This window comes from Camelus bactrianus, chromosome 23, assembly GCF_048773025.1.
Source record: "Camelus bactrianus isolate YW-2024 breed Bactrian camel chromosome 23, ASM4877302v1, whole genome shotgun sequence".
Lineage (NCBI taxonomy): Eukaryota > Metazoa > Chordata > Mammalia > Artiodactyla > Camelidae > Camelus > Camelus bactrianus.
The window spans coordinates 21,135,464-21,163,452 of record NC_133561.1 but is presented as its reverse complement, the minus strand read 5'-3'; the positions used below and the strand labels follow the sequence as shown (position 1 = coordinate 21,163,452).

The window sequence follows — 27,989 nt, the reverse complement described above, 5'->3', positions numbered from 1 at the left end:
AAAGACTTTACTAAGAAAGAGGAGTTTGGAAATAAACGGCTGAAGCAGAAGTGAGCCTCCCATCACGTGAAATGTGCAAGCAGGGGCTCGTCACTGGTGAGGGACGCAGTCCAGGGAAGTTCTGCATCAGAAGTTCTTTTGTTTTTTCCCTTTACCACCTCTGAGCCTCCCATGTGGGGTTTCTGGTCAGTTGAAGAGCAGAGCTCCCCTAAATGAACTTCTTTCTCTCAGGAAATCTTCCAAGGCTGCGCCCACCTTGTCCATTAGCCTCTCCCACTGAGCTTATGTTTTAGCTGATGAAACACGTCTTCCCTTGAGCAACTTCTGTCACTTTTTTCTTGGTGCTGGATGTAAATGCCAAGTGACACCAAGAAACTGACAATGCCAACTAAAAATAACTTGAAAATAAAAATGTTTAAGGATGCTTTAAATCTGGTGTTTTCCATCTGTTTTTAGATGCCATCTCTGAGCCGGTCTGGCGGGCACTTCAGAGTTAGGGAAGGCCCCACGGCCAGCTTCTCAGCCCCTTTCATGCCCTGTGTGCCTCTGCATTTCACGACAATCCCATCTGCGGACCTCTACTCAGTTATGGGCCCAGAAGGGATTCAGAAAACGCTGTCTTCCTCTCCATCCCAAAGAAAAATGCCTTCTGAGAAAAATCACTGACCATGAGATAAAGGGAAGAGGACTAATAATCTTTAAATTTTTTTTCTTTTTTCTTGGGGGGGGGGTAATTAAGTTTGTTTGTTTGTTTGTTTTTAGAGGAGGTACTGGGGATTGAACCCAGGACCTCGTGCATGCTAAGCATGCGCTCTATCATTGAGCTGTACTTCCTCCCTAGGACTAATAATCTTGTGATAAATCCTATGCTTTGCTCAAGGATTTAAGTATAGAAATGGTAATAATAAGGAGTCAAAGGCAAGAGCTAATACATGTAACTCAAAGACGGGTGGAAACCCAAAGGAACAAGGCCTGGGGCCAAGAGAGACAAGGGGTGAGTGGGAACTTATCTTACGTAAAGGGATGGAAAGAGGTAATTTAAATGAGAACCAGACCAGCTTTGAGGTTAAGGAATGATATGCAACAGAATGTTTAAATGGTCTGAGCTATTTTTGCTGTTGTTATTTAGTTTGCGGTGAGAGTTTGCAAAAGCAAAAATGTTACCTAGACAGAAGCAAGTGAATTAAGAGTTAATTTGACCCCCATGTTCAAAAAATAACAGCTGGAAGGCAGATGAAATCTTTGAAATGTTACTGATGAGCACGGTCTGAAGAAACAGGTGTCTGTGTTTATACATGAGGAAAGCGTCACAGGGATGCCCGCGGAATCCTGTCCTCATGGTTAGTAATTCATGGTGGGCTGGGGTAGCCACGTGGAGGGAAGTGGCTGATCTCAAAGCCACTTACAACTGGTACTCACTGGGGTCAGACCTGGGCCAGCATTACAGTGACGTTTATTATTTAGGGGCTCAGAAGATTGGAAAGTTTTTTTCCCTAGCTTTACTGAAATATAATTGACACATAACATTGTGTGAGTTTAAGGTGTACATGATGATTAGATAGACATTTATACTGCGAAGGTTAGTTAACACATCCATCACTTCACATAGTTACCTTTTTTGGTTGTTGTTGCTAAGATCTACTCTCTTAGCAACCTTCACATATGTGATAACAGCATTGTTAACCACCATCACCAATGGTACACATTATGTCCTCAAAGCCTATTCATCTTATCACTGGATTATATCTCTGACCATAGAAAGGTCTTCAACAATGAACCCTGGGTGTAGAACCAGGACCCTAAATATTTCTAATCAGGTTGACTATAGTTCGATTGCGGCTTGATCTATCACGCACACGTATGTACATATACACACACATACATACAGATGTACAAATACACATAGAGTAAGTGATTATGTTACATTTAATTAATGTATCAAATTCAAATCAAGTATATTAAAAATAACTATTTAAATATACATGTTTACTACACACTTACAAAGGAGCAGTGTGGGTGTCTCTAGAGCAGGGAGAGGAAGACCCCTGTCTGCAGCTGATCCCTGTGAACAGACTGGTATGTTTCTGTCCAAACTCTTCTCCGTGTTCACATGTATACATGCTCACATACGTGCGCCTACGTGTTCTGGCGCTTTGTTTACAAAAACGGGATGAGGCGAGTGGGCTGATCTGACTCAGGACACCCTTCAGGGGACATCTCACAACGAGGACAAAGAATGAGCCAGCCTAGGGGGCTCGGCCAGTTCAGGAGGGACCCTCCCTTCCTGCCCTTCCTCACTGCCATGCACTGGGTTCAGGAACTCACCCTCTCCAGTGCCCCCTCCTAAAATTATTTTAACAAATATATTAACAAAGGTAATAACGTATATTTTAATAATAATAATAATATATTTTTATTTTATAAAATATTTTATATTTTAATTTTATTTTATAATAATACAGTTTAACAAATGTAATAAAATAGTGTCAGGAAGCTTCTCCAACAGCTTCCTAAGCTTGTTGCAGTCTAATCCATTTCTCCACAGCTGTGGCTCTTCTGCCTAAAACCCGTCAAAGGTTTTCCCCAAATTTTAGGCTAAATCCATGCTCCTCTGCATGACACCCAAAGCTCCAAGACCTCTCTGTCTCCTCCACTCCTGGCGGGACTGTGTGTCACAGCCACTTGGGTGAGTACCTTTTCTCTGCACCAGCCATGCCTTCTCCCACCTCTGGGCAAAAACCCCACCTTTCTCCTTGGTTCCTCTCTACTCCTTCAAGCTTGGCTCAGGCACCACCTCCTCTAAGAAGCCGTCCCTGACCCTTCGCTTAGTCTGAGTTAACTGCACATGCATCAAACTGTATTCTACATATTTGTTTACTTGCTTGTCTTCTTAAGGAAAGAGAGCTGGCTTCTGCATCCACATACCCCTGGCACTTTCAGTACACGTCCTGGCACAAAGGAGATGCTAAGCAATGTTTTCTGAATAAACGAATGAATAATAATAAGTGACACCACTAGTTTGCAGCAGGCAAAGCATGTTTTAGAGATGTTCCCTGCTGAAAGCTTTTGGCAGGTAAAGATGATAAATACCTGACTTCTGAGAACAACATCAATGTCATTTTAGAAGGAGGCAGAGTCTAATCCATCAATTTGGAAGCCAGCTTAAGCAAGGTACATCAGTGCCATGTGTTGAATGCTTGCAAGCTTTCAAAGTCCGGAAACTTTTACAGCTCCATCCACAGGCGACCTGAATTCTGCAGAGGTTCTAACTCCACGAGGACCATTCTTCCAAGTCAAGTTGGTTTGTTTGCCAGATATAAAAATAGCTTTTCAGAGTAAAAATCTTAGCTCTTCAGGCTTCTGTGTTAACTTAGAAAAAAATATATTCTGCTTCCTAATTAAAGAGGGAGCAAGAGAAGCTCTAGACCTGTGCGAGCAAGGTCACCACTAGTCACATGCGGTTCCTGAGCGTTTGCAATGTGACTAATCTGAACTGAGCTGTGCTTGAGTGTGAAGTACCCACCAGGTTTTGAAGTCTTGCTACAAGAAAGGTCAAGTATCTCAAAATATCATTGTTTTATATTGATGACATGTTAAAATGATAATATTTCAAATATATGAGATTTTATAAAATATATGATTACAATGAATTTGACCGAATTCTTTCCTTTTTACATTTTTATACGGCTACCAGAATATTTTAAATCACATATATGGCTCACATTAGTGGCCTGTGGTATATTTCTGTTGGCCAGCACTATTGCCCAGAGCTGAGAGTTGATGGCACTGTGGACTAACCCTCCAGCTGTTCTGATGAACTGCTCTCTCAAAAGTTTAAGCACATTTCTTGTGTCTTAAGCAGTGAGTGGACAGTTTCCCTTTTCCTAAAGGAAGGGTCATAGTCATCCTGAAGGCCAGGACCTTCACAGCTGGCTGGGAGGTACCCAGGCTGGCTCACACTGATTGGTTCATAAAGACTGTAATTTCAGAATTCACGTGACGCTTTCAATGGTCAGTGCCTACTCCTCCCTGTGGACAGCCCTCACTTGTCTGGGCTGTCAGTGCTCCTCTCTGACATGTGACTTCTTACTGGCCACAGCTTGGAAGTTAGTTAGGCCTGGGGTAAGCCTAAGAATAAACAGATTTTGAATGAGATCCAGTGAGGTGCCCCAGTAAGTAAAAGCTTGTAGCTTTGGGGAGTTTTGGCTGTGCAGTTTTGTTTTTGTGCATACTTTTGGGTTCTTGGTTGTCTTCCAAGTAGAGAAGGCCCTCACATACCTAGTTTCCAGATATGTGGTGTATCATCATAGATGTGGGATGCCTGGGTCACTGATTCAAGCTCAGGAAAAAGAATGTTGCATAAACCAGAAGTTCGGATTTCACTCGTAACTTGGATGCTAACTGAAGGAGTAACTCCAGGACATTCTCCAATTTCCTGATCTGTGAAATGAAGCTTCCAAAGCCTGTCTCGTGCATCTCCCAGGGCTGCTGTGGGGCTTACATAAATCAGTGCTCACGGGGAATTTCTAAAAAGTGTAAGGCTCTTACTCAAAACTAGGAAACTATTAGCATTCCTATATATTGTCTGGTGTATCTTAATCTTGCTTCATTATGAAGCATGATTTCTCCCACAGGCTTCTGAGAATGAACTTCAGACCCACCATTTCCAGAACAAACATATCCAGCACCACAAGCCAAGTCAGAAGTAGAGTATTTTTAGGCAGTGTTTAAAGTCCAAATATGGTACATTTAACCTTGACTCAAACAGTGTGGAAGTAATTTAGCAGTTTGTGGGTGGGGGTTAAGAAGGCCATATTACAATGGCACAAGGCAATGGAGCTAATTTTCTGCACAGAGATTGCTGAGAGAATTAAGCTTCAGAAAAGGTTTTTAAAAATATGACAGTTAAATTTTGGTGAATTCAACAATAAAGGTCTAAAGTGACAGGTAATTATAATAATAGATGTTTGAGCCGTAGACTTGAAGTATGCAGAATGATTTATGGGTATTCCAGCAACTCACTGTATCAGGCGAATACATTCTAATTTTTTTCCAATTAAAATATGAAAGCCACGAAGTAAGACAAAAATGGGGCAAAAAATTCAGCTGAGTAAATCTTTGTTAATATATTTGTTAAAATAAATGAGTTTCCTACATCTGACTGAGCCCTCAAAGAAAGCCAGTGAAACATAGTTAATAAGCTTTTATTGAAGGAAACAAGATCTGTATGTATGTAGCCAACAAGCCAATTAGTTTTACTTCAGTATTAAAAACAAAACAAAATAAAACTCCATGGTTAAAAATGGTATTTTTCTGCATATAAGTATTTATTTTCATAATGAATGGCATATTCTCAACCGTCATGAAGGTGATGTTAGAAATGTTACTAAATTGGTGTGGACCAGCTTTTGGTGGAGGGCACAGCTCCATCACCAAGCCCGACATAAAGAGTGAGGGTGAGGCTTCTGATGTGAATCATTTATCGTGTAATTTTTAATTTTTTAAATTGAGATATAGTCACTTTACAATGTTGGGTCAATTTCTGGTGTACAGCACAGTTTTTCAGTCATACATGAATATACATATATTTGTTTTCATATTCTTTTTCACTGTGAGCTGCTACAAGATCTTGACTATATCTCCCTGTGCTATACAGTATAAACTTGTTTATCTATTCTATATATACCTGTCAGTATCTATAAATCTTGAACTCCCAGTCTGTCCTTACCCACCCTTCCTCCCCTCTGGTAAAACCACAAGCTTGTATTCTATATCTGTGAGTCTGTTTCTGTTTTATATTTAAGTTCATTTGTCTGCTGTTTTTTTATTTTTTGGATTCCACATATGAGTGATACTGTAATTTTCAATTTTTGATACCAGTTCTTATATGATATGGCTTTAAGACTTACATGGTTATTAAACTCACTCTAGTTTGTTAATTCATGCATTCATTTGAATGGCAAATACCATATAATATCATTTATATGTGGAATCTAAACAAAATGATACAAATCTTAATTACAAACCAAAAATACAGGGGGTGAGAAGGGACTGGGACTTCAAAATGTAGAATAGATAAACAAGATTGTACTGTGTAGCACAGGGAAATATATACAGGATCTTGTGGTGGCTCACAGCCAAAAAGAATGTGACAATGAATGTATGTATGTTCATGTATAACTGAAAAATTGTGCTCTACGCTGGAATTTGACACAACATTGTAAATGACTATAACTCAATAAAAAAAAATGTTTGGAAAAAAAACAAAAATAGACTCACGGACATAGAAAACAAATTGTGGTTACCAATGGGGAAAGGGCAAAGAAGGAATAAATTAGGAGTTTGGGATTAACAGATTCACATTACTATATATAAAATAGATAAACAATAAGGACCTACTGTATAACGCAGGTAACTGTTCAATTTCTTGTAATAACATATAATGGAAAAGAATCTGAAAAAAAAATATGTATGCATGTGCATAACTGAATAGCTTTGTTGTACACCTGAAACTAACATTGTGAATCAACTGCACTTCAATTAAATAAACAAACAAATAAATAAAATTCCAAAAATAAGAAAAATGAAAAAAAAATAGATCTTTCTGGAGCAGCTCAGGTAATCTTCTAAATCAATACTGGAAAAATTAAGCATTTGTTTTCCTTCATTACATGTTGCCTAAGGAATATTAATTTGTTTCTGTTACATTTGCTGTTGCACTGCCTTTTGCTTTGGTTTGTTTTCATTTTGGTTCTGATTTACCTGCATTATAAATGGCCACTTCCTTAGGAGCTGAAACATGCCTTTGGAAGCTCATAAATTCTGAAACCAACGTCAGATCGGTGCTAGCACTAAATGAGGGTGACAGGATGTGCTGCAAGCGTGACCTCCTCTTGCCCGCTGGCACACCCACTCAGTCTTCAACACTCTACCTCAGTGCTTGGTTCTTTAAATGGAAAGAAAAGGGGACAAGAAGAGGGAATCAAAGACATTTTAAGCCTCAGAACCCTTCCTCATCACTAAGTCAGGCTATGACTTTAACCCGCTGGGAGACTCGAAAGAAGTGACCAGCTTGGGGAGGCAGGAGTGCAGTTCTTGTCAACATCTTACCAAATGGTTACTGTCGGAAATAGCAGCCGTCATGAAATCAGTGGCTTTAGGGTCAGTCAAGATCTATCACTATTCAGGTGCTCAAGCTATTGGGTAAAAAGCATCACTATTGGACAATTTCTTTGCTGTTTCTCCAACTGCCCATTGGACATCAGAACTGCCCCTTCCTCCTGATAGTCCCCGTTTCTGTACAGTATGGTCCTTGTCCCCACTGACCCAGATCCAGATGCTGAAGCAATAGCCACTGTTCCCTCTGGCTCATTCCTTATAACCCGTCAGTCCCTATGACACAGCTTTACCATGTCTCCTGCTGCACCTCTTTCTAGTTCTCACAGTCGCCATCTGTATCTGTCAGAGTTCTCCAGAGAAACAGAACCAATAGGCAATTTATATATGTTTATATATATATATATATATATATATATATATATATATATATATATATAGAGAGAGAGAGAGAGAGAGAGAGAGAGAGAGAGAGAGAGAGAGAGAGAGAGTGCAAGCTAGCAAGTCTGATTTATATTAAAGAAATTGGCTCTCATGATTGTGGGGGTTGGCAAGTCAAATCTGGAGGGCAGGCTGGCAACTCAGATAGGATTTCTATGATGCAGTCTTGAGATCAAATTCCTTCTGATAACCTGTCTTTGCTCTTAAGGCCTTTGATTGACTGGATGAGGCCCTCCCAAATACGGGGAGGATAATCTGCTTTATTCAAGTCTACTTATTTAAATGTTAATCACATCTAAAAACAGCCTTCACAACAACATCTAGACTGGTGTCTGACTAAACAAATGGGCACCAGAGCCTAGCTAAGCTGATACATGAAATTAACCTCCACACCGTCGTAATTCAGTCCTGTCACTTCCCTCTTCAATCTCGCCCACAGGCTCTCTCTCTCCCTGCTTTGTCAGCCCACAATTTGTGCACTTTCTCTAGATCTGCTCCAGTGTTGTCAGGTCCTAGCCCCATCACACATCTTCAGTGTTTCCCCCACGGCCTGCGGGACTGAATCCACAGCCTATGCCAGGCACTTGCAGTCCTTCCCAAGCTTACCCTTGTCTTTCCTGGCCTTATGTGCCAAGGCCTTCCAACTGAACACCCTGGTCCTGCAAGAAATCGTTCAGGCATCTTCTAATCACACCAAGCCTTTTCCCAACTCTGTCTTTGTTCATGCTTAGAATCCCTTTCTCTCTTTAGCTCACTCATCACTTAAGAGTCAGCTCAAGTCCCATCTTCTCACTGTGTGACCTGCAGGAATGTTCCTCTTCCCAAGCCCCCCAGTACCTCACTGCTGGCCCTACTCATTCAGCGCCAGGATTCGTGGCACTTGACTTACGTAGTTGCACAGGACCCTGAATTCAGCAGGACTTGACTTAGAAGAAACTGGTGCCTGCTCTACGGCTCTGCTGTCACCGTCTTGAAATTCTTGATAATTTTTTAACAAGAGGCTCTATATTTTCATTTTGTACTTGGTCCCACAAATTACGTTGCTGGTCTCGTGTGGCAAATATCCTGGGTGGTCATATTTACTTTAAAGGATGCGTAAATATTTTGATTCAAACTGGACTGTAATTTTTTGTGGGTCTATGTCATTTTTTTTTCAAGCCTGCATCATGTTTAGTACAGTTCTCTGAATCCAGTAAACACGAAATAACTATCTGTTGATTGTCTTTACCAGACGAAACTAAGCCTTGTCTTGCACTGTTAAATACTTCTGTTGTTAAGGAGACAGACTCTACAATCACCAGCTTTGGACTCACATATTTTTCTTAAGGTAGCGCATCGTGGTCAAAAGAACATTTGCCTGAGAGTCCTAAAACCTGACATAAAGGGATGAGGACTCACGGGTCAATGGCCAGGATATACCCACCGCAACCCTCCAACCCTTGTGCCTCAGGGGTCTCATCTGTGAAGGGGGTCATTGGTTTAGACCAGCCTTTTGGAAACAAGTAGGCTTCAAGGAATGTTGGATCCATGAAATTAACTAAAAAGGAGTTCACGGCCAAACAGGCCAAACAGTTTTAATAAATGCTGCATACTTTCCACCCTCTTAGAGATGCACGAAGCACATCAGAGTATTAATGGCTCCGAGGAGTCCCATCAAAAAGAAATCTACTTAAACAAAACCCACAGTTTCTCATCTTAGGGAGTATAGAGTCCTTTTCTCAGGTAATCACCATGACTATCTTGCTGAAACAGCATTTCATACAACACACTTTGGAAGACACTAGACATTATTTTCTGAGGTAATTTCCAGTTCCAAGATGAAACGCTTCAGGGATTCCTGCTACCAGGCAGGTCCTGGGCTGCCCGAGGTACAGGAGAAGGCCTGGGCAGGCAGCTAAGCAGCTGTGCCACCCCTCCCTGGGCGGTGGCGTCTCTGATCCCCCGCACAACCATCGGAAGACTCCGTCTTAGTGCTCCTGAGCTCCCTGCCCCAAAAGCTGGCCTGTTTTAAGATATGCCTTTTTGGTCTTTACAGAATAAAGGTGGATTACAACTAAAACACACACGAACAGAGTTTCAATAGGCCTATTCCTGTTTGTCTTAATTATATTTTAAAATGTTATTTAAATATCTCCCCTCTCCAGAGTGGCCAGATTCTTGTGACCAATGAACCCGTTGAACCCTACCTCCAACTCCAGGCTAGCAGTTCATTTAAGAGAATATGTTTGAAAAATTATAAAAGTGACTTTTTCTAAAAGTATGATTTTCACAGTTTCCTTTCTAGCTGCTTCTATTTCAGTATCACGCCTCCAGAGGCCTGTGGTTTGAAGATTGCTGTGCCCTTTTCTTTCTGTTTCACCCATTGGTTGGTTAGTCTTTTGTTTGCTTTGTTAGTACTGTATTTTTTGTTTCCTCTGCAGTATTTTTAGGAGCTCCCAAGATTGACACATCCAGACCCCTAGGTAGAAAAGCCCATGGCAATATTCACTTCCCTCCCACAGGACTCCCTGTGGCCACGGATCCCAGGGGGAGCACCCTGATCCACTGCAGGAGAATGATGTAGAGGCGTGCACACATTGACTTCCCAATCTTTGACATTCAACCCAGAGGTTAAGTGAGTTTGTAGAACTCAAGTACTGAGCAAAAGCAGGCATCATTCTGTGGCCACCAAGTCATGTCATCCATAGGTTTGCAATCAGAAGGATGTGAATGAGTGAAGGGTGTCTACATGAATAGCACTGTTAGCTTCTCTTAAAGAAAACAGTGAGAGGAAATTTATAGTTTAGTATCACAGCAAAATCATGAGGGAAAATGATTTTTTATAAATGTAATTTATTTTTAAAAAAATTATTAGTGCTGAAGTAAGAACGAAGGGTTTGGAACTAGATGGCCTGGGGTTGAATTCTTGCTTTGCCACTCCTTGGATGGTGATTTTGGGTCAGTTACTGATCTGTGACTGTTTCCTCCTTTGTAAAATAAAGTGATGACAGTAGTATTTACAAGAAAGGGTTATCGTTAAAATTCAGTGAGTTCATAATCTTTGATGCTTGGAAGAAAGCATAGAGAAGTCCATCAAGACATTAAAGCTGTTATTATTATTACTTGTATTATTTCTCCTACTTACTATAGATTTAAGGCAATAATTGATAGCAATAACCTGATTTCGCTAGAAAACGTCACAAAACACAATGCTAATGGAAGAGGTTGAGCTTGACACTTGGAAAATGTATTTTAATTCTTCATGTAATTGTTAGCCTCACACACAGCTTTGCTCAAACGAAAATCTGTTCTAACCCACGGGCCCTGCTGTGCGATGTTTTCTGTCACATGAGGTAAAAGAAAAAGCCCACATACTCAAGCACAGATGAAAGGAAAACTAATTTAACACAGACGATTAAGTGTAATAACATGACCCCAAGCAGCAAGAGCTAAGAGGAAAGGATGGACAAAGTAAGACACAGCATTTGTGCCCAAGTGTGGCGAGGAGGCAGAGAAGGGGTGGGTGCTGACGGAAGGGAGGTAGGTTGGCAGTTGACATATGGATGCAGGGGAGCCAACAGGATGTCAGATGTTCTTGCAGAAGGGTTTCAAACTCTTCCCCCTCCCCAGCTATGTCTCTTCTCTAGCCCATCAAAGAATATAGTGTCTTCCAAGAGGAAAATAGGCAAGATTATTAAGAAAATAGAAATGAGATTTATTTTAGGTTTTAAGAGTTTGATTTGGGAGTGAAAGATGAGAATATGGCCGCTTTGGGTGGGTTCATAACTGAATCGCAAGTTGCCAGGAATGAAATGAGCGCTGCAGATTTGGCCAACTTAACCATCCATGTAAGGATTATGAGACTCGTCACCAAATGCCCAATTCCTACATAGGTTAGTGAATATTCTACTATTTTAGAAGCAGCAATGGGATCTGCTCTGGTTTGGAGACGACAGCCATTCTTAGGTAGCTATGACAAATGAAGAAGTGTCCATAGAGCTATGACCACAGTGCCTGGCACAGATACAGCAGCCTTTTGGAAAAAAGGACACAAAGATATCTTCTTCACCTCCTCCCAATATCTGATCCCAATGGCGTCTTACCTGCTATTAAATTTGCAACCAACAGAAGAAAGCAGGTTTCCACAAAAGAAGTCCCCACGGGAAGTCCCTGGTGGCTTCCTCATCTTATTAAGGCCTGCAGCCTTTTCCCCACCCCACCCCGGGCTGTCCTTCCCCAGAGACTTTTTTCCATGGGCAGCTGGCGCGTGGGACCCTTCACCTGCCCTCTCTTTAAGGGGATGTTTGGAATGCTCAGCACTTTTTCATAGTTTTCCTCTTTGTGAATGTATTCTGGATTAGAAAATGAGTTTATTTTAAAATTCTTATAATACATGCATTCCATACTTAAGAAATAGCATGTTAATTCATTGAGGCTTTTAAAAGCATAACTTTGTTGGTAGATTTGAGCTGAAGTGGAGAAATCTAAGAAGTCCACTTTGTTTCCTCTCCCTCCCATCATGTGGTTTAGGAGCTGAGAACAAAGCAGCTTGGGACCAGGTCAGAGGGACATGTCTTCTAGACACACCTGGAGGACCCAATGCCACACAACAGCAACAGTGGAGAGGCTGTAAATCTCCAGTTCCTACTGAGAATGGCATTAAATGAAGCACAAGGAGTTGACCGGTCCTTACGAAAGGAAACAGAGAACCAGGTCCAGGCACTCACCCGCGTCTTCCTCTGGTCTTCTCCATAACTGAAGGGAAACTAGCTACAATTTAGGAACGTGTAAACCAGGGAACAGCGTAAGATAGCTTGTATTTTTCATAGGAATAATAAGAAATAACTTGCACCTTATCATTGCTCTGTATTTACCATGTTTAAAAGGGGGAAATTTCCATGTTTTACAATGGTTTCCAAAGGAAATAATATCCAAATGATGACATAGAAAAAGAATAAATATTTAAAAGATCAGTCTACCTTCCTACAAAACCAACAACAACAACAACCAAAAAAGACGAAGGAATAATCCTCAAGCAAGGAAACCAGCCTTTGAATATAAGTGAGTCTGTCTACAGGAAAGAGTAGCAGGAAATAAAGAAAATCAAGATAACTTGCTTAAAAATTTGGAGAAAAATATCATTAATTCAAACCTCATTCAAATGGAATTCATAGAACTTAAGACCCTATCAGTTAATGACAAAGAAAATAAAATGTGGTGGTGGGGAAGTACATTTTCTAAAGAAAAAAAAAAAAAAAAGCAAATGATGCTCAAGTTAAAAACCACTTGCAGAATTTACATATAATTAATATTGTTACAGAACCAATTTTTATCTATTTAATGTAGGAGAACCAGCTGAAAATTTCTGGGCAAACGATGCTTATTGGTTAGTTCTTTGTAAGTACAAAAAAAGCAAAAGATAGACTCAGAGATTTCCATAAAGCAGACTGTTTTTCTCTAAATAGTCTAAGTTAACAGAACTTTATACTATCATTGCCTCACGTCTTGTTTCTGAGATAAGCCAGCACTGCCATAATCACTATTTTCTTTTATGTGTGTGTTTAAAGGGGCATCAGGCATCAATATACAGAATTCAAATTTATATCTTTCATATCTGAATTAATATTGGAAGAAATTAGCTTAAAACATTCAATATCAAAACTCAGTTCTCAGATCAAGTCTACCTTTCTTTATAACGGATGTATTTACCCCATAGGATAATTGTGTGGTTTAAATTAAACAATCCATTTACACGACTTAGAAACAGCACCTGGCATTCAATATAAGCTAGTTATTGTTGCTATTTTATTACTGATATTATTATTTCATTCAGAATCATTTTTATATCAGTAGGTAGCACCAAACTTCCTAGTAAACATAAAATAATATTTTGCCACAACCTTTGACAATGTCTTCATCCAAAATGAAACACGAAGTTTTCTTTCAGTGTCCCCTCCTTTGCTCAGAAGGGGGACTGTCTGTCTTATTCAAGACACCAAGCGCTTGGCCCGCGAGACTGGGCTACTCTGCTCCTCTTTACTGACAGAACTAGGAAACCGCCTTGGATAAGCTGTACTTTGGCTCCACACTGTTCCACCGAGAGGGAAATAACTGGGGTTTTAGTATTTCATTTGCCCATTTCTTTCATACCTGAGCACTTATATTTGCCTCACCCATGTAAAGAGGAAAGCTAGCTGGAGCGTGTGTGCATGAAAGGTGGCAGCTTAAGAAAGAGAACAGGGGAAGGGTGGAAATCGGGAGGCAAATGGTTACATGCCTGAAGCTAACAGTACAAACATAATGTTACCCTCTCTCAGATTTATCCTACGTGGTGTTGTCTTTCAAGCTATGGTCCTTGTGTCTGTCTGCACATCAGTGCTTTTGCCCCATAGGGACAAATAAAGTGCAGTGTAATTCACTGTTATCTCAGTGCTGTTAATGTCACAAGAGCTCAGCTGAGACGTAGTATGTATGGACTCTGTGCATGCACGGTTGACTGGCCAGTCTTCTTATGCACCCAGAAATGGAAAACTTCCTGCCACTGCTTGGAAGGAAAGAGGTGACTGTAATCCTCTAGGGATCACCTCTGGCACAAATAAATACATGAAAATTAAAAAAAAAAGTTCAAGTGTATTTTCAAGATATTTGAACTTAATTATTTGCAAAGAGAAAGATGGTAACATCTTCACCTTAAGATTCATTAAAGGGATAACACAAATTATTATTCTACAACATACAATCCTAGACTGAATTTGCATGTTTTCCGCTGTCTTATAGATTATGTGATCTCATCCTGAAAATTCAGCTTTGTGTAATATAAATTACACACCCGCATCCTCTAAAGAATCTGGGAGCAGCACCTGAATTTTACAAAAGCCCCGAAGCCACGGTGGCAGCTTTTTTGGTAAGATGATTCTGACAAGGAAAGGTTTATCATTTCACTTTAAATCAAGGTGACCCTACTAAAGCTACGCAGTTAAAAATAATAAATGCTGTAGGTTTTATTTCCCTACAGTAGAGGTGACTGGATGCTTTAGGGAGGTAGCAGTTTTGACGATAAAGGAAAGATTACCTGTCCCAGGGATCGCCAGTCCAAACCGGCACTGCCGATGTAAACGTGCTGTTTGTCCACGATCCAGAAGGAGGACTGCAGCCGGCCCTTGTTGTAGGCGGTCATGTTCATGTAGGTCACCTCGGCTCCTAGGAGTTCAAGGAAATCCCAGTCAGCCTCTGGGTCAAGGCTGTGAAAGTGCCATCAGCCACCTATACCCGCAGCAACACTCATGGTCTGCAGCCATCCCAGTTGGCATTCAGGGAAGCCAAATATTTAAGTTAGAGGACCCTCAGGGGGTTACTTTGTTCCCAAAAAAGAATACAAAGGGAAAAAAAGAAGACTAAGGTTTTCGCTACTTATGGCTCTAGACTGTGACAAGATCATGGCTTCTCAGGTCAGATCTGATTCACATCCTGCGCTTTGATTTACGCTCAGATGGTGATATGTGCACCATGTTCCTTTTTCTTTTACTTTTAGAATAATTTCCATACGATGTTGCAGTCAATGAAAAGATCAGTAATGTGCTTAGTAATGTGGCTCTCCTCAGTAAGGAACTGGCCTTTTTTTTTTTTTTTTTTTAAAAAGTAGTATAGTTGATTTACAATATTGTGTTAGTTTCAGGTGTACAGCAAAGTGATTCAGATATATATATATATATATATATATATATATATATATATAAAATTATATTCATTTCCATTATAGGTTATTACAAGATATTGAATATAGTTCCCTGTGCCCTAATCTGGAGGTTTTCTAGCATGTCAACAGTGGAATACATATCTCCTCTCTTGGTGATTATCAGCAGTTTTCATTACTGGAGAATCCGTGCCTCACCGCTTTTTCTTTAGCACCTTAAAAACTCACTCCCCTCTCTTTCACCCAGCAAGGAATCAACATAAACGTGACAAAAGCGGCCTGTCAGGCGATTTGATCTGAGTAACTAAACAGTGTCCTGAAAGAGTGAAAACAAAGAAAGGAGGAATCTGAGGCTGCCGGACAGCTGCTTCTGCCATGCTGGTGGATTGCACACACCGACCACGTGTGCCAGGTGCCAGCTGGTGACTCACAAGGCTGTAAAGACCGGGCTGGGGTTGGGGGTGGGAGGGATAAGTGATAGTTTCACGTGGGAAAAGGCAGTTCCAATCGGCCAGAGAAGAAGGGACCTAGGGTATGTGTAACTTCTTTCTGGAATCCAGAAATAGATGACACCCTCAGTTTTTCTGAAGGGCAATTAAAATGAGGTAGATTTTTAACTGCAGCCATGAAGACAAAGGGTATACACTGGGGTGTACAGCTCAGAGCAAACCAGAGGGCAAAGAAATGCATAATTCAGGAAGAGATGTTTATTAGCACAGGATCCCACTCTCAGTTTAGGAGAGCGAAAATCCAGTCTTGTCTGTAAATTTAAGTCAGTAAATATTTATTGAGCACTAACAGTTCTGTGTACACAGCAGGGAATCCAGCTTAATTCACCAACCCGGTGCCTTCCAGTTCAGGGCGCTGTGGCAGGGATGATGGAAGACGGACATGGAGTTTTAGGAACTCTTCCTGGGCCAGCTTCTGTCCACTCTGCATCTTCTACAAATGGAGGTCTCTCTGCCACCCGCAAAATCAAAAGGCAGGTGCACATGTCAGAGCTCTTCGGTTTATCTGCTCAGGGCATCACTGACTGAAAGAATAATCAAGCACAACCTAACACTCTTCTGTTAAAGATTCAACAGTGTTTTTTTCTTTTTAAACTGAAACCCTGAAGTGTCATGTCTATTCATATCCCGTGTACTTGCTGGATGGTAAAGCTAATATATAAGTTCCTCAACATCATGATTTTTTTTGAACATCAGCTGGTATTTCAATTTCCTGATTCCAATATGATTGAGGAGGCAAAGGAGCAGCTTTTCTTTGTTCCTTAAAGCTCCCAGATTTTCTGGACCATTTTTCAAGTCTCATAATATATTCAGAACGAATATGTTTTCCATCTGAGATTAAACAGACGCATATTTTACCTGATACGGTGTGTCAGCCTCCGGTTGGGCAGGCACAAAATGTCTTGGGAGAGAGAAAATGCTCATGGAAGCCATTCTTTATGACAGCATGGGAAATGAGGGATTCACCCTATTTATATCCCTAAACTGTAGTTTAATATGACGGTGTACGCTGCAGAGGAATTTCATATTAGTAGGCACTTACGCTGCCCCAGAGTGCTCAGAATGTGGCAGAGGTGACCCGGGAAGGTTTGGCGCCTGATCATGGAAATAGGAGACGCACGTGGGACAACCAGGAAGTAAAACAGCAGTGTCTAATTGAGTTGCAGAACGTGTGGCATGGATTAGACACAGAGAAATTCAAACGTGGGAGAAACTCACTGGTACTTGACCTCGCAAGAACAGATTCTTCACCCAGTCAAGTGCTGGCTTTAAATTAGTGCAGATACACACAAGTCTCATAGGATCATGGGTTTAGAGAACACTGAGGGATAAGTATAACCAGGCTGTGATTTCCACCTGCTACTAGGGATCAAGGTATTGGAACAGAGTGTTGCTTCCTTTTGGAGAATGGGCTACTGAAAACTCAGCACAACTCAATATAGTTCTGAGATTTCAAGGGTCAAGATCTCAACTTCTCTTGATGCCTTAGGAGGTGATCAACCACTGTCTGTTGAATGAATATAACTTTCAAGCTATGAGCAGTTCTGAATGAAGACATCTTTTCCCAAGCGTGCTCTTTGTAACAGCCAATCAGCAAATACAGTTCTAGCTGAATCTCCAAACCAGAATAAGATGAACACCAAAACTCAGAAAGTCAAATGAAATTCAGAAACTTAATTAACCCCACATTACTTTCAAAATGTTATTGAGTTGTTTTACAATATTAAACTAATCATGTAAAACTCCACTCAGTTTGAGGACGTTCCATCATTACTAATGATGCTAGGAGTAATTGTTCCAAGGAAATTTCCATGCTGTTCTTTTCCCAACAGCACATAGGATGCTCCTGCTTTCCAAACCTGAACCACTATAATGTTGACTTGCTTGGATAAGGAAAAGAAAAAAAAAAAAAAAAAAAAAAGAAGCCTTTTTAGAGAAGGCTAATTTGAAAGATAAGCATAATTTGCATTCAGGGAAAAATAAAATCAGAGTCAAGGTGCTACAGAAGCTTTTTCAGTAATGCTGAGGCATGAGCCATCTCTACTTAGGCACAATCATGGGACACAGCAGCATGGGCTCTCCACTTTCCCATTTTCTCAGGTTGGCATTTGTCTTCTCATCACCTTTGCTTTGTGAATAATTGGATTCATTCCTCAGCCTCTCTGTTGAATGTGGCAGCGTCAAGTCAAGGGCTGCCGTTCAGTGCAGCGTGCGGGGACTCGGTGGTGTGGATTCCTTGGCGAAAGCATAGTCTGGCTCCGTGAGGAAGCACAGACCCATTTTCAAGCCTGTCAGGATGAGTTAAATCCTGTCTCTGAACACCCCCTCCTCAGAACCACAGGAGAGATTTAGACTCCACTGGTAGTTTTAATTCACTCTCATCCAATATTTATAAGTGTTGGCATTTTCAGCTGAGAAGCCCTTTGGAATATAAACAAGGCAGTTTCTCTGGGAGACTAGTGGGTGGGGAGGGGGATTTGTTCTTTAGGCCAAATACCCCAAGTAGAGACCTGCCGAGCAGAGAAGTCGGCTCTGGCCCTGGCGGTGCCCAGCTCTGTGGCCCCCTCCATGAGCCCCAGCTGTGGGCTTGGATCTTAAGGCAGCTTTTACGGAGTGAACTAATTTCTCCCCTCCTACCTTCCCCCCTCCCTTCCTTGATAGCACTTCCTCCTTTATAAAATATGCATTAATATTGGGAACGATCCTATACAGTAGCTACCATTACTGACCCGTTGTAGAAATCAGGAGACTGAGGCTTGGAGAGGTTAAACGACTCAAAGAAGTCACCCAAGTGGCAAAGCCAGGGACACATCCCAACTCTAAAATCTGAGCTTTTAGCCTATCACCTTATACTTATGTAGAAAAGACCCAACACACACACACACACACACACACACACACACACACACACACACACACACCAGAACAGGACCACCTATAAGCTCATCACTCAGTGCTAACCCCCATTAAAACCTGAGTAGATCTTGTCACGTATGTAAAATGAGATCATCCTTGAACAAAAGTGGAACAAGACAGTAGCTCCTGTTTTGGAGACTGCTACTTTTCACTGAGCAGTATAATCCAAACGCTTTCCCCATGTCAGTGGCTATTGTCCCCTGACATGACATGGAGGATGCAGCCTTCTCTCATGGGGATGTCCCAAGTGTTTACCATCCCGATCTCTTTCTAATCTCAGGAACTGTGTACAGTGAACATATTGGTACACAGTTTTTTGTGAACAAAGCTCTGAGCAGGCACTGGGGCAACCGGAGGTGATTGGCCGGGAGAAGAAAGAGTTGTTGGCTGCAGCACGACCCCATCGCAAGTGAGTCCCATCTCTGCCGAGGCTGTGGCCATCCACCTGCACAAACCCCACCGTGACGCACAGCACCTCTGGTCTTGCTGTTTCTTATCCAGATGTCACATCTCTTGTTAATAACAGCACTTAGCAAACCATTGTTGTCTTTAGTTCTATGTAGTTCTGTGGTTACTATCAGTTATTTTCTATGTATTAGCTATTCTACTTTTTGTTATAATTATTTTGCATGTGCCCTTTCCTCCAGAGGAACCATCGTTTAGTAGTTTCCTTAATAATTCTAAAAAATCATGTATCTCTACACTCCCTCAATCCCTTTGCCAAGGATTGCTGAAAAATAACAAAAAAACTATGAGCTGGGTGTTCAAACGATAACACTCAACTTTCCGTTGAGAAGGAACTCACTCAATGCTTCGCCCTAAGTCTGGGTTAATTAGCCTTAAGGATACACGAAGGACCCCAGCAAGCCACACGTGCTCTTCTGACTCCCCACCCTACTTTCCAACTGGGCAAATGACTAGAGGGAAAAGAACAGTCAAAATAGTGTCCCTCTTTCTGATTTCCCCAGGAGTTCCTTGAAGGAACAGAATTGCAAAGCAAAGCAGTTTGAATTATATCAACCCTTGAGATACCATTTTTATGATTTTTCCACCAGAAGAAAGGTACTATGTAAATTTCTACGACAGTAGGCATTGACATAGCGTTTATATTTTCAAAATGCTTGTATCATTTACCAGTTAGCATCATGTTTGAGGACCATCATAAGCTTTAAATATGGGATATTCCCTTTTTTTCAGTAGAGTTCCAGTAGTACAGGAAAAGTTATCCCCTCCACACCTGGCAGGTCTTAATCACGTGAGACAAAACTGTCAGCGCTTCTCAATGTTCTGATTTTAAATTTAGCAACTTGCCCCACGGCCTGGTCCTTGCCACAGAAAATTACAATACCTGACGTTACAAAAATCAAGACTCGGTCTGAAATCTGGAAAATCTGAAAGCTGCTTTCTCACACACCCAAAGCTTGGGCTGTTTATTCAAGCAACATGTATTTATTGCCTGCATGTGTCAGACATCACATCTCTGTCTCCTCCTCACTGAGGTTAAAGCCTAGAAGTAGAAGCGTGCGTCCCAGAGTGTGGTGGATGCCAGCAGACTGGGAAGCCCTGGGGGCTCGTGCAAAGGGGCCTGACTCGGGTTGAAGGCCTGTGGGAGAGGCCTCCTGCAGAAACCCAGACGGGGGGTTTCTCTTCTAAGCTGCTATTTGATTCCAGATTCTGTGTGGTGTTGTTTTTTTAAACCAAGTCCGTCTCTCACCTGTGCTATTATTTACTTAATCCTATTTAAATCAAATTTGGAGGCATTACTTTTTTAACTTAGCTTGGCCTTAAGCATTAATACCCATAAAATAAGGAGTCTGATGTGCTAGTTATTTTATCTCAACACATAAGTGCACCAGCAGGGCCATGGGCGCTCCACGCTGGAACACACTGCTGAAGGTGACTGCCAAGGCTGACAAATGTTAAGCAAGGGAGGGGCTGGGGAATGTGCTGATTTTTAGGAGTATCCTTTTGTTAAACTGATTAAACAAGGAGGCCATTAGACCAAGGCGGCTTTCATGCTGTGGTGGCTACGGAAGCAAACCCAAACCTACTCCTGTAAGTGCCTCAAGGCTATGAAATCGAGGCACTCCGGGCCACCCATCACAACAGCCAACTAAGCCTGAAGCCACAACCAACCAAATAATGCCTTCCCTTTGCTTCTGCGCTTTCTCTCTTCTCTTTCCCCCTGATTTGATGGCTTTAAGCATTTCTATTCTAGAGATACTAGAATTCGGAGAGGACATCCTTTGGGAGGTGGAAATGAATACAGGAATTTAGACAAAAACACATATTTATATAAACATAAATGAAGGAATAAATTATAATGTTCCTGAAAGCCTCATGATTCCTAGAGACCTTATGACCATCATTTCTGGCCATTTGCACATCCGGGCTCTGAAGGAGACCGAGACGCAGGTTTTTCTCTTTGGTTTGCTCATCGCTGACGTTGAGCAGTGCCTGCCCTGCTCGAAGCTGCCACACAGAGGACGGCCACCGTGTGCGTTAGTGAGGGAGAGCTTTTACTTCTGTGACTTTGTGTCTGTTTTCAATTTTGACATTCCAGATACATCTGCTTTTTTAATGCACAATCATAAAGGCAAATGAACCAGTTGCATATCCAAAGACGATTTGGAAATGAGATTAGAACAAGGCCTTCCTTTCATCAGAAAATCATATGGCTGGGTGTGTGCTTTAAGGGCAAAAGTGAATTCAGTTCTGACTAAGAGGGGCTGAAAGGACAAACACAAAAATAACACACCTGGGTAAGAGACAGAGGCTAGAATGGATGTGACTTATGAAGTGTTTATTATGAGCTAAGCACCTGCACCAGATGCTTTTCATACATTCTCTAATTTATCTCTTATAGACCTCAAAGAGTTACTATTATCCCCATTTTACTGAAAGAGACACTGAGGTTCAGAGAAAGTGAGTAACTTGCCTGAGGTTACATCACGCAGTAAATGACAGGTTCAGATTTTTAGCACAAGTCTATATGACACCAAAGCACAGGCTCTTAGGTGCTATGCTAATTAACAGTAAAGTGTAATGTGTTCAAAGAAGCCCCTGCCTTACTGGTATTCTGTAAAGAAACGTAGAAGGCAGGGCGTCTTGCGGTGAATTTTGACTACTGTGAATAGAACAAAGGCAGCCTTCGTGCACTCAGGCATAAGCTGAAGTGGCATCCACTTTGAGAAGGTGTGAAATGAAAGCAGACTCTGATGGAAAGCATGCCTGAGTGACAGCAAGGGCGCCTTGACTTCTGTCTTGGCCATTCTCACAGCAGCCTCACCTGCTCTTCTACACAAAGTACCCCACACTCAAGACCTTCACTAGGGCAGTCCTTTACCTTGGCAACAAAAGACCTTATGAAGGGCTCAGGTGTCTTACATGGTGGAAATGAATGCCAGAATAATATAAAATTTACTATGGGGAAATTACTAAAATACATTTGGTAATGTTAACCTGGAATTAATACATACAACCATACCTACTTGTACAATTAGATTTTGGAATAATTACAGATCGGTAAAACCCAAGTAAAAAAGTCTCAACAAACATAAAAATCTCAAATTATGCTACACTTATTTGGAACAAGCAGTTCAAAAATCACCTTGTAAAATTTCTAAGTTGGAAACTGGGGCAGCTTGTATTAATTTTAAAGTTTACAAATGCCCCTATTCTCAGATTTAGGACTAGAGATTCCTTTTAGGTTTTGTTAAACCTAATCCATGAATGTGAGAATAAAAGCGTGGCTTATCAATGATGAATGAGTACACCTTTCTTGAATTCAAATAACCAATGGCAAGGACCATATTTAGAATGTGACAGAATGAACATAGCACCCCTCCTCCTTTTTAAAAAAAATAATATGGCTGAAAGAAAATCTGCACATAATAATTTTAAAAATCAAAAGAATGAAACTGGACTCCAATCTACACCACTCACAAAAATAAACTCAAAATGGATTAAAGACTTTAATGTAAGATCAGCAACTGTCAAACTCTAGGAAGAAAACACAGGGAAAATACCACCTTGACATTGGTCTGGGCAATGATTTTTTTTTGGATATGACACCAAAAGCACAGGAAACAAAAACAAAAATAAAGAAGGGGTTCTATATCAAATTAAAAAGCTTCCATTGCAAAGGAAACAATCAAAACGAAAAGGCAACCTACAGAATGGGAGAAAATATTTGCAAATCATAGATCTGATGAGGGGTTACTATCTAAAGTACATAAATAAAAACACAGCTCAGTTGCAAAAAACCAAATAAAAAAATTAGGCAAAGGACCTTGAACAGACATTTTCCCAAAGAAGACACACAAATGGTCAACAGGTACCTGACAAGGTGCTCAACATCACTAATCACCAGGGAAATGCAAATCAAAACCGCAAGATGTCACCTCACGTGTTAGGATGGCTCATATAAAAAAGCCAAGAGATAAGTGTTGGTGAGAATGCAGAGAAAAGGGAATCTATGTGTACTGTTGGCCAGAATGTAAATTGCTGCAATCCCTGTGGAAAACAGTACAGATGTTTCTAAAAATAAATTTTAAATAGAGCTAACATTTGATCCAGCAGTCTCACTTCTGGGTACATAATCAAAAGGAACAAAATCAATTATTTTGAAGAGATACCTGCACTCCCATGTTCATTGCAGCATTATTCACAATTGCCAAGATATGGGACCAAAACAAGCATCTGTGGATGGATGACTGGATAAAGATGTGTGCATACACACACACACAAACACACAATGGAATATGCTGCTCAGCATGTGCAAGAAGGAAATCCTGCCACCTGCAACAACACGGGTGAACCTAGAGGACATTATTCCAACTGAAATAAGCCAGACAGAGAAAGACAAATACTATGCTGTCTCACTTAAGTGAGGAATCTAAAAGAAAAAGTCAAACTCATAGAAACAGAGAGTAGAATGATGGTTACCAGGGACTGAGTGGGTTTGGGATGGGGGAGGGTGGGAGAGACACAGAGATGCTAGTCAAAGGTTACAAACCTTCAGTTATAAGATGAGTAAGTTCCCTGGATCTAATGTACAGCATGGTGACTACAGCTAATAATACTGTATTGAACACTTAAAATTTGCTGAAAGTAGATCTTTTAAAAAATTATTTATTTATTTTTTGGTTTCTTTTGGGGGGGTAATTAGGTTTGTTTATTTATTTACAATTTTTTTTGTTTCTTTGCTTTTTTTTTTTTTTAGGGGGGGAGGTAATTAGGTTTATTTATTTATTTATTTTTAATTGGGGTATTGGGGACTGAACCTAGGACCTTGTGCATGCTAAGCATGCGCTCTACCACTGAACTATACCCTGCCCCTGAGAGTAGATCTTAAGCCTTCTTACCACACACACAGAAAGAGGTAACTGTGTAAGGTGATGGATGTGTTAATTAACCAATTTTCACTTCTTGTTCTACAACAGGTTATTAAGCATGCAGAAATAAAATATAATTAATGATTTACTTAAAATAGAGTTGTTACTAAGAAAAATGAAAAGGGTTATCTTCTGATTTCAAATATTAACATTCTGACTTAAATGAATAAAACTTAGGCACAAGGAAATGCTAATTCAGTATTTACTGTCTGTACAGTGCTTTGTGGGCAGAAAGCCAAAATAAGCCAAAGGTGCCCAAAGAGGGCTCATTAGGGTCCCATTGCTCTTGTTTATTCACTAGCGTGGGTAAGGCTATGTCTAATTAATTCCCTTGCTTGGCATATGGTGCTAATGGAGGGAAGTTGAGGTCAGTTTTTCTCAAACCACAGACCGTCTGAGCCAGTCACCCAGCAAATGTATGAGTTTATTCACAAAAGAGGCAGATGAGGGGATGTGGAGGGATGAGGGCTGTTACAGTGGCTGAAAGTGTACCCAAAGGGCATGCTTTGTAGTCCCTTCACAAAGAACAATCAAAATGAAACCATGTGGATAAAAAGATTGAGAAATCTAGAACTTTAATTTTTGAATCTCATATAGAAAAGATCTGAAGATTACCTATCTATCTATCTATCTACCTATCTATCTATCTATCTATCTATCTATCATCTAAAGAAACCGAAGAGGAAAGAAAATTCCAGACACATTAATGCTCTAGCTAAACAAAACAAAATCCCATAAAGGAGTTCTGTTATCAGCTCCTCAAAGACGTTGCAAGTATCTGTGGGCAGAAGCGCCTAAGCTCTAGGTTTAATCACTCAAGGTTTGCATGCTGAGAAAGGAAGGGAGTGGGAGAGAAACACATGTTTGATTCTATTGAAACACTAACCCAGCCAGGACTGGGCTGACACAGCCAAGCCCAGTGTGAGACTACCGCCAGAAGAGAGAGGGGCGGTAAGGGAAGGTTCAGTAAGGAGGTCCCCCGAGCTCGAGGATGAATTTCTTTCTATTGTTGCATAATGGCTAGTCACCAGCAATGAGGAAAATCAAAACAGCGTCTAGTGACAGTTTAACTTACAACCTAAAGTTATTTACATGAGCAACCTCTTAGCAGACAATGCCAGTGGGACCAGTCACCCCAGTCTTTCAATGTCCTGTTACTTTTAGCTCTGAGTGTTTTCTATTCCTCTCCTTTTCAAAATCAAGCTTTCATGACTATTTCTTCTCTTTCCATTTAAGCTGCAACTTCGTATACCCAGGACTACGATTTCGGGTGTCTTCTTTGTTGACCCCAGGGGATTGTCTCTTCCCCAGTGTATTTCAGGATTCTAATTTCATTACATTGTTTTCCTGTAGAACTTTCACATAAAAACTGACTTGCATAAACCTCCTTCCTATTTCAGGTAATACAGCAGGGTTTTTCTTTTTCGTTTGTTTTCATAGGAACACTTCCTATCAGCGGATGTGCGAGCCAACAGGAGTTCTGTTGAAGGCATCCCTGTGTTTCTTAAGAACCAGCCCAGCCTGAATTTTCTGAATTTCTAATTCCTGAGTATGATCGCTGCACTTACAAAGAAGCCCTGTTACAAGAGGTTTGGTTTAGATTCTACCTCCCTCAGTGTCGTATTAGGAAAGGTCAAGTTTGATTTCATTTAATTTAACTTAATTATTAAAAGGCTTCTAAGTTGAGTTTTCTAATTTATTGTTGAATTTTAAAGTAACCCTCATTACCGTATGTCACTGATTCTGAAGCAGTTTCCACACCGTAACATCTCTGACACTGCGATGCATCTTATGATTGCTGTAGACAGGGTGGCAGTTGTGACAAAGTTGTCACATCACAGTCTTGGATATTATTGCTAGTAGCATGACAGGGACCCAGACGTTTCTCAATATTCAGCCAAGCAACCACTTAAGAGCCTTTCGAGGAAGGAATATTAAGGCCTGCTGACTGTCAGAATATCTTCCTTTAGCATTTTCGAGTAAGCTTGGAAAACAAGCATAATGCATGCCTGCTTAGAAAAAGAGACAAAGTAGAGAATCTGTTTCTTAAAGCTGCAGAGTAACCATCAACACTCTCGATGGTACAGAGATATGTTCAGTGGAAAACATGGACTTCAGTGACCCAGACACAAAAAGTGATTCAGAAAAACTGGAGTCTGTGTAGATGGCTTAAGAATTTCTTGATCAGTTTATCTCACTTCTATCAGTCTTCACTACCAAACTGAGCTCTTTGAGGTCAGGCTCATGTCTTCGTCAGTTTTCTATCTTTAAACTCTAGTTTGCTGGCATGTGTCAGATATTCAAGGAATAGTTGCTGAATAAATATTGAATGAGCAATGGAAGAAACAAAGACAGTTTAAGACCAACTGGGGAAAAGAGAGGACGTCTAAAGGAAAATGTTATGGGTAAGGTTTATAAGGGATCTTGAAAGGATGAAGAGGAGCTTTAAGGAGGGTGTTTCAGGCACAGAGAAAAGCATGTTTTAGGAAATAGCCCTGAAAAAGCATGTGTGTTTAGGAAATCACAACTAGTTTTCAGATACTTTGAAATTCAACAATAAGAAATGGTAAGAATGAAACGGAAAAGAAAGATTTCAGATCTAAATGGTTTCAAATGTTGTTTTTTCTTCTTTCTAAAGGAGTGTGGACCTTATTTCTAGGCCACTGATTCTAATCCCTTATGCCTTTTATTTCACTAGTCATTTTATTAAAGAATTATGTGATGATAAATAAGTAAATGCCTGTTTTTGCCCAAAATGAAATTATTTTCTGACTTCATTATTTTATTTTTAATTTTTGATAGACTCCTGGTAAACACTTCAATCATATTATAGTAAGTACACTGAATTGCTATGGTTTTGAAGGACAAATAAAACATAATTCTCCTTAATTATAAATCTCATTGCAACAAAGCTATAAAATACAAAGATTAAAAATACAGTAGTGGGCAGGGGGAGATGAATAGGCAGAGAACAGAGGATTTTTAGGGCAGTAAGAATACTCTGTGTGATATTATAATGATGGATGTATGCCAGTATACATTTGTCCAAATTCATAGAATATATAACATCAAGATTGAGTCCTAAGGTAAACTTTGGATTTGGGGTCATTATGATGTGTCAATGCAGGTTCATCCTCGGTCAAAAATATGCCTGTTGGATCAGTGATGTTGATAACTGAGGCAGCAATGCATGTATGGGGGCGGGAGGTATTCAATAAATCTCTGTATCTTCCTCTTAATTTTGTTGTGAATCGAAAACTGCTCTAAAAATAGTTTCTAAAAATGCAATGGTATTACCGAGCCATCATACTTTGCTTACGACTAAAAGACACAGCCAGAAATAAAAATTGTACTGATTGTATCAAATTTCAGTAAAACTGCTGTGATGTTACCAGTATCGGGTCTGATGAAAAACGGGACCTCAAAGGCATTTGCTGGGAGGCATGAGCAGAGAGAACAGGACTTAAGAGATAAGTCACGTCAATTCCCAGTACGTTAAATGTTGGTAGCAGATGGCACACCCTACTTGAGGGCGGATAAGCCTCCAATGGGAGGAGATAATTGAAATACATATATCCAATGAAGGATTCAAATCCAGCCTAATAACCAAGAACAGGCCAATTAAGAGAAAAAAAAAAAACAAAAATAAAATAACAGTGGGCAAAATACTCTAACAGGCACTTAAACAAAGAAGATAACAGCAATAGTCAATAAGTATATGAGAAGATGCTCACTAGCATTAGTCATTACGGAAATGAAAATTAAAATCACATCATGATACCTATCCACCAGGATAGCTAAGATAAAAAAGACAAAGGATGCCAGATTTTGTGAGGATATGGAGCAAATGAAACATTCCTATGTTGCCTGTGGTGGTATAAACTGGTATAACCACTTTGGAAGCTCAGTGGCAGCATGTGTAGAAGCTGAACATACAGA

The 27,989-nt window shown here is 40.5% G+C and overlaps 1 protein-coding gene across 3 annotated transcripts in view; it reads right to left on the bottom strand.

Annotated features, from left to right (window-relative positions):
- Positions 1-27,989, bottom strand: part of PLD5 (phospholipase D family member 5) — a 214,309-nt gene that overhangs the window by 48,243 nt on the left and 138,077 nt on the right. For all 3 annotated transcript variants that reach the window (XM_074351772.1, XM_074351773.1, XM_074351774.1), the window contains one exon: positions 14,609-14,736. In XM_074351772.1, coding sequence (XP_074207873.1) covers positions 14,609-14,736 — 128 coding nt within the window. The remainder of the gene's footprint in view (positions 1-14,608; positions 14,737-27,989) is intronic.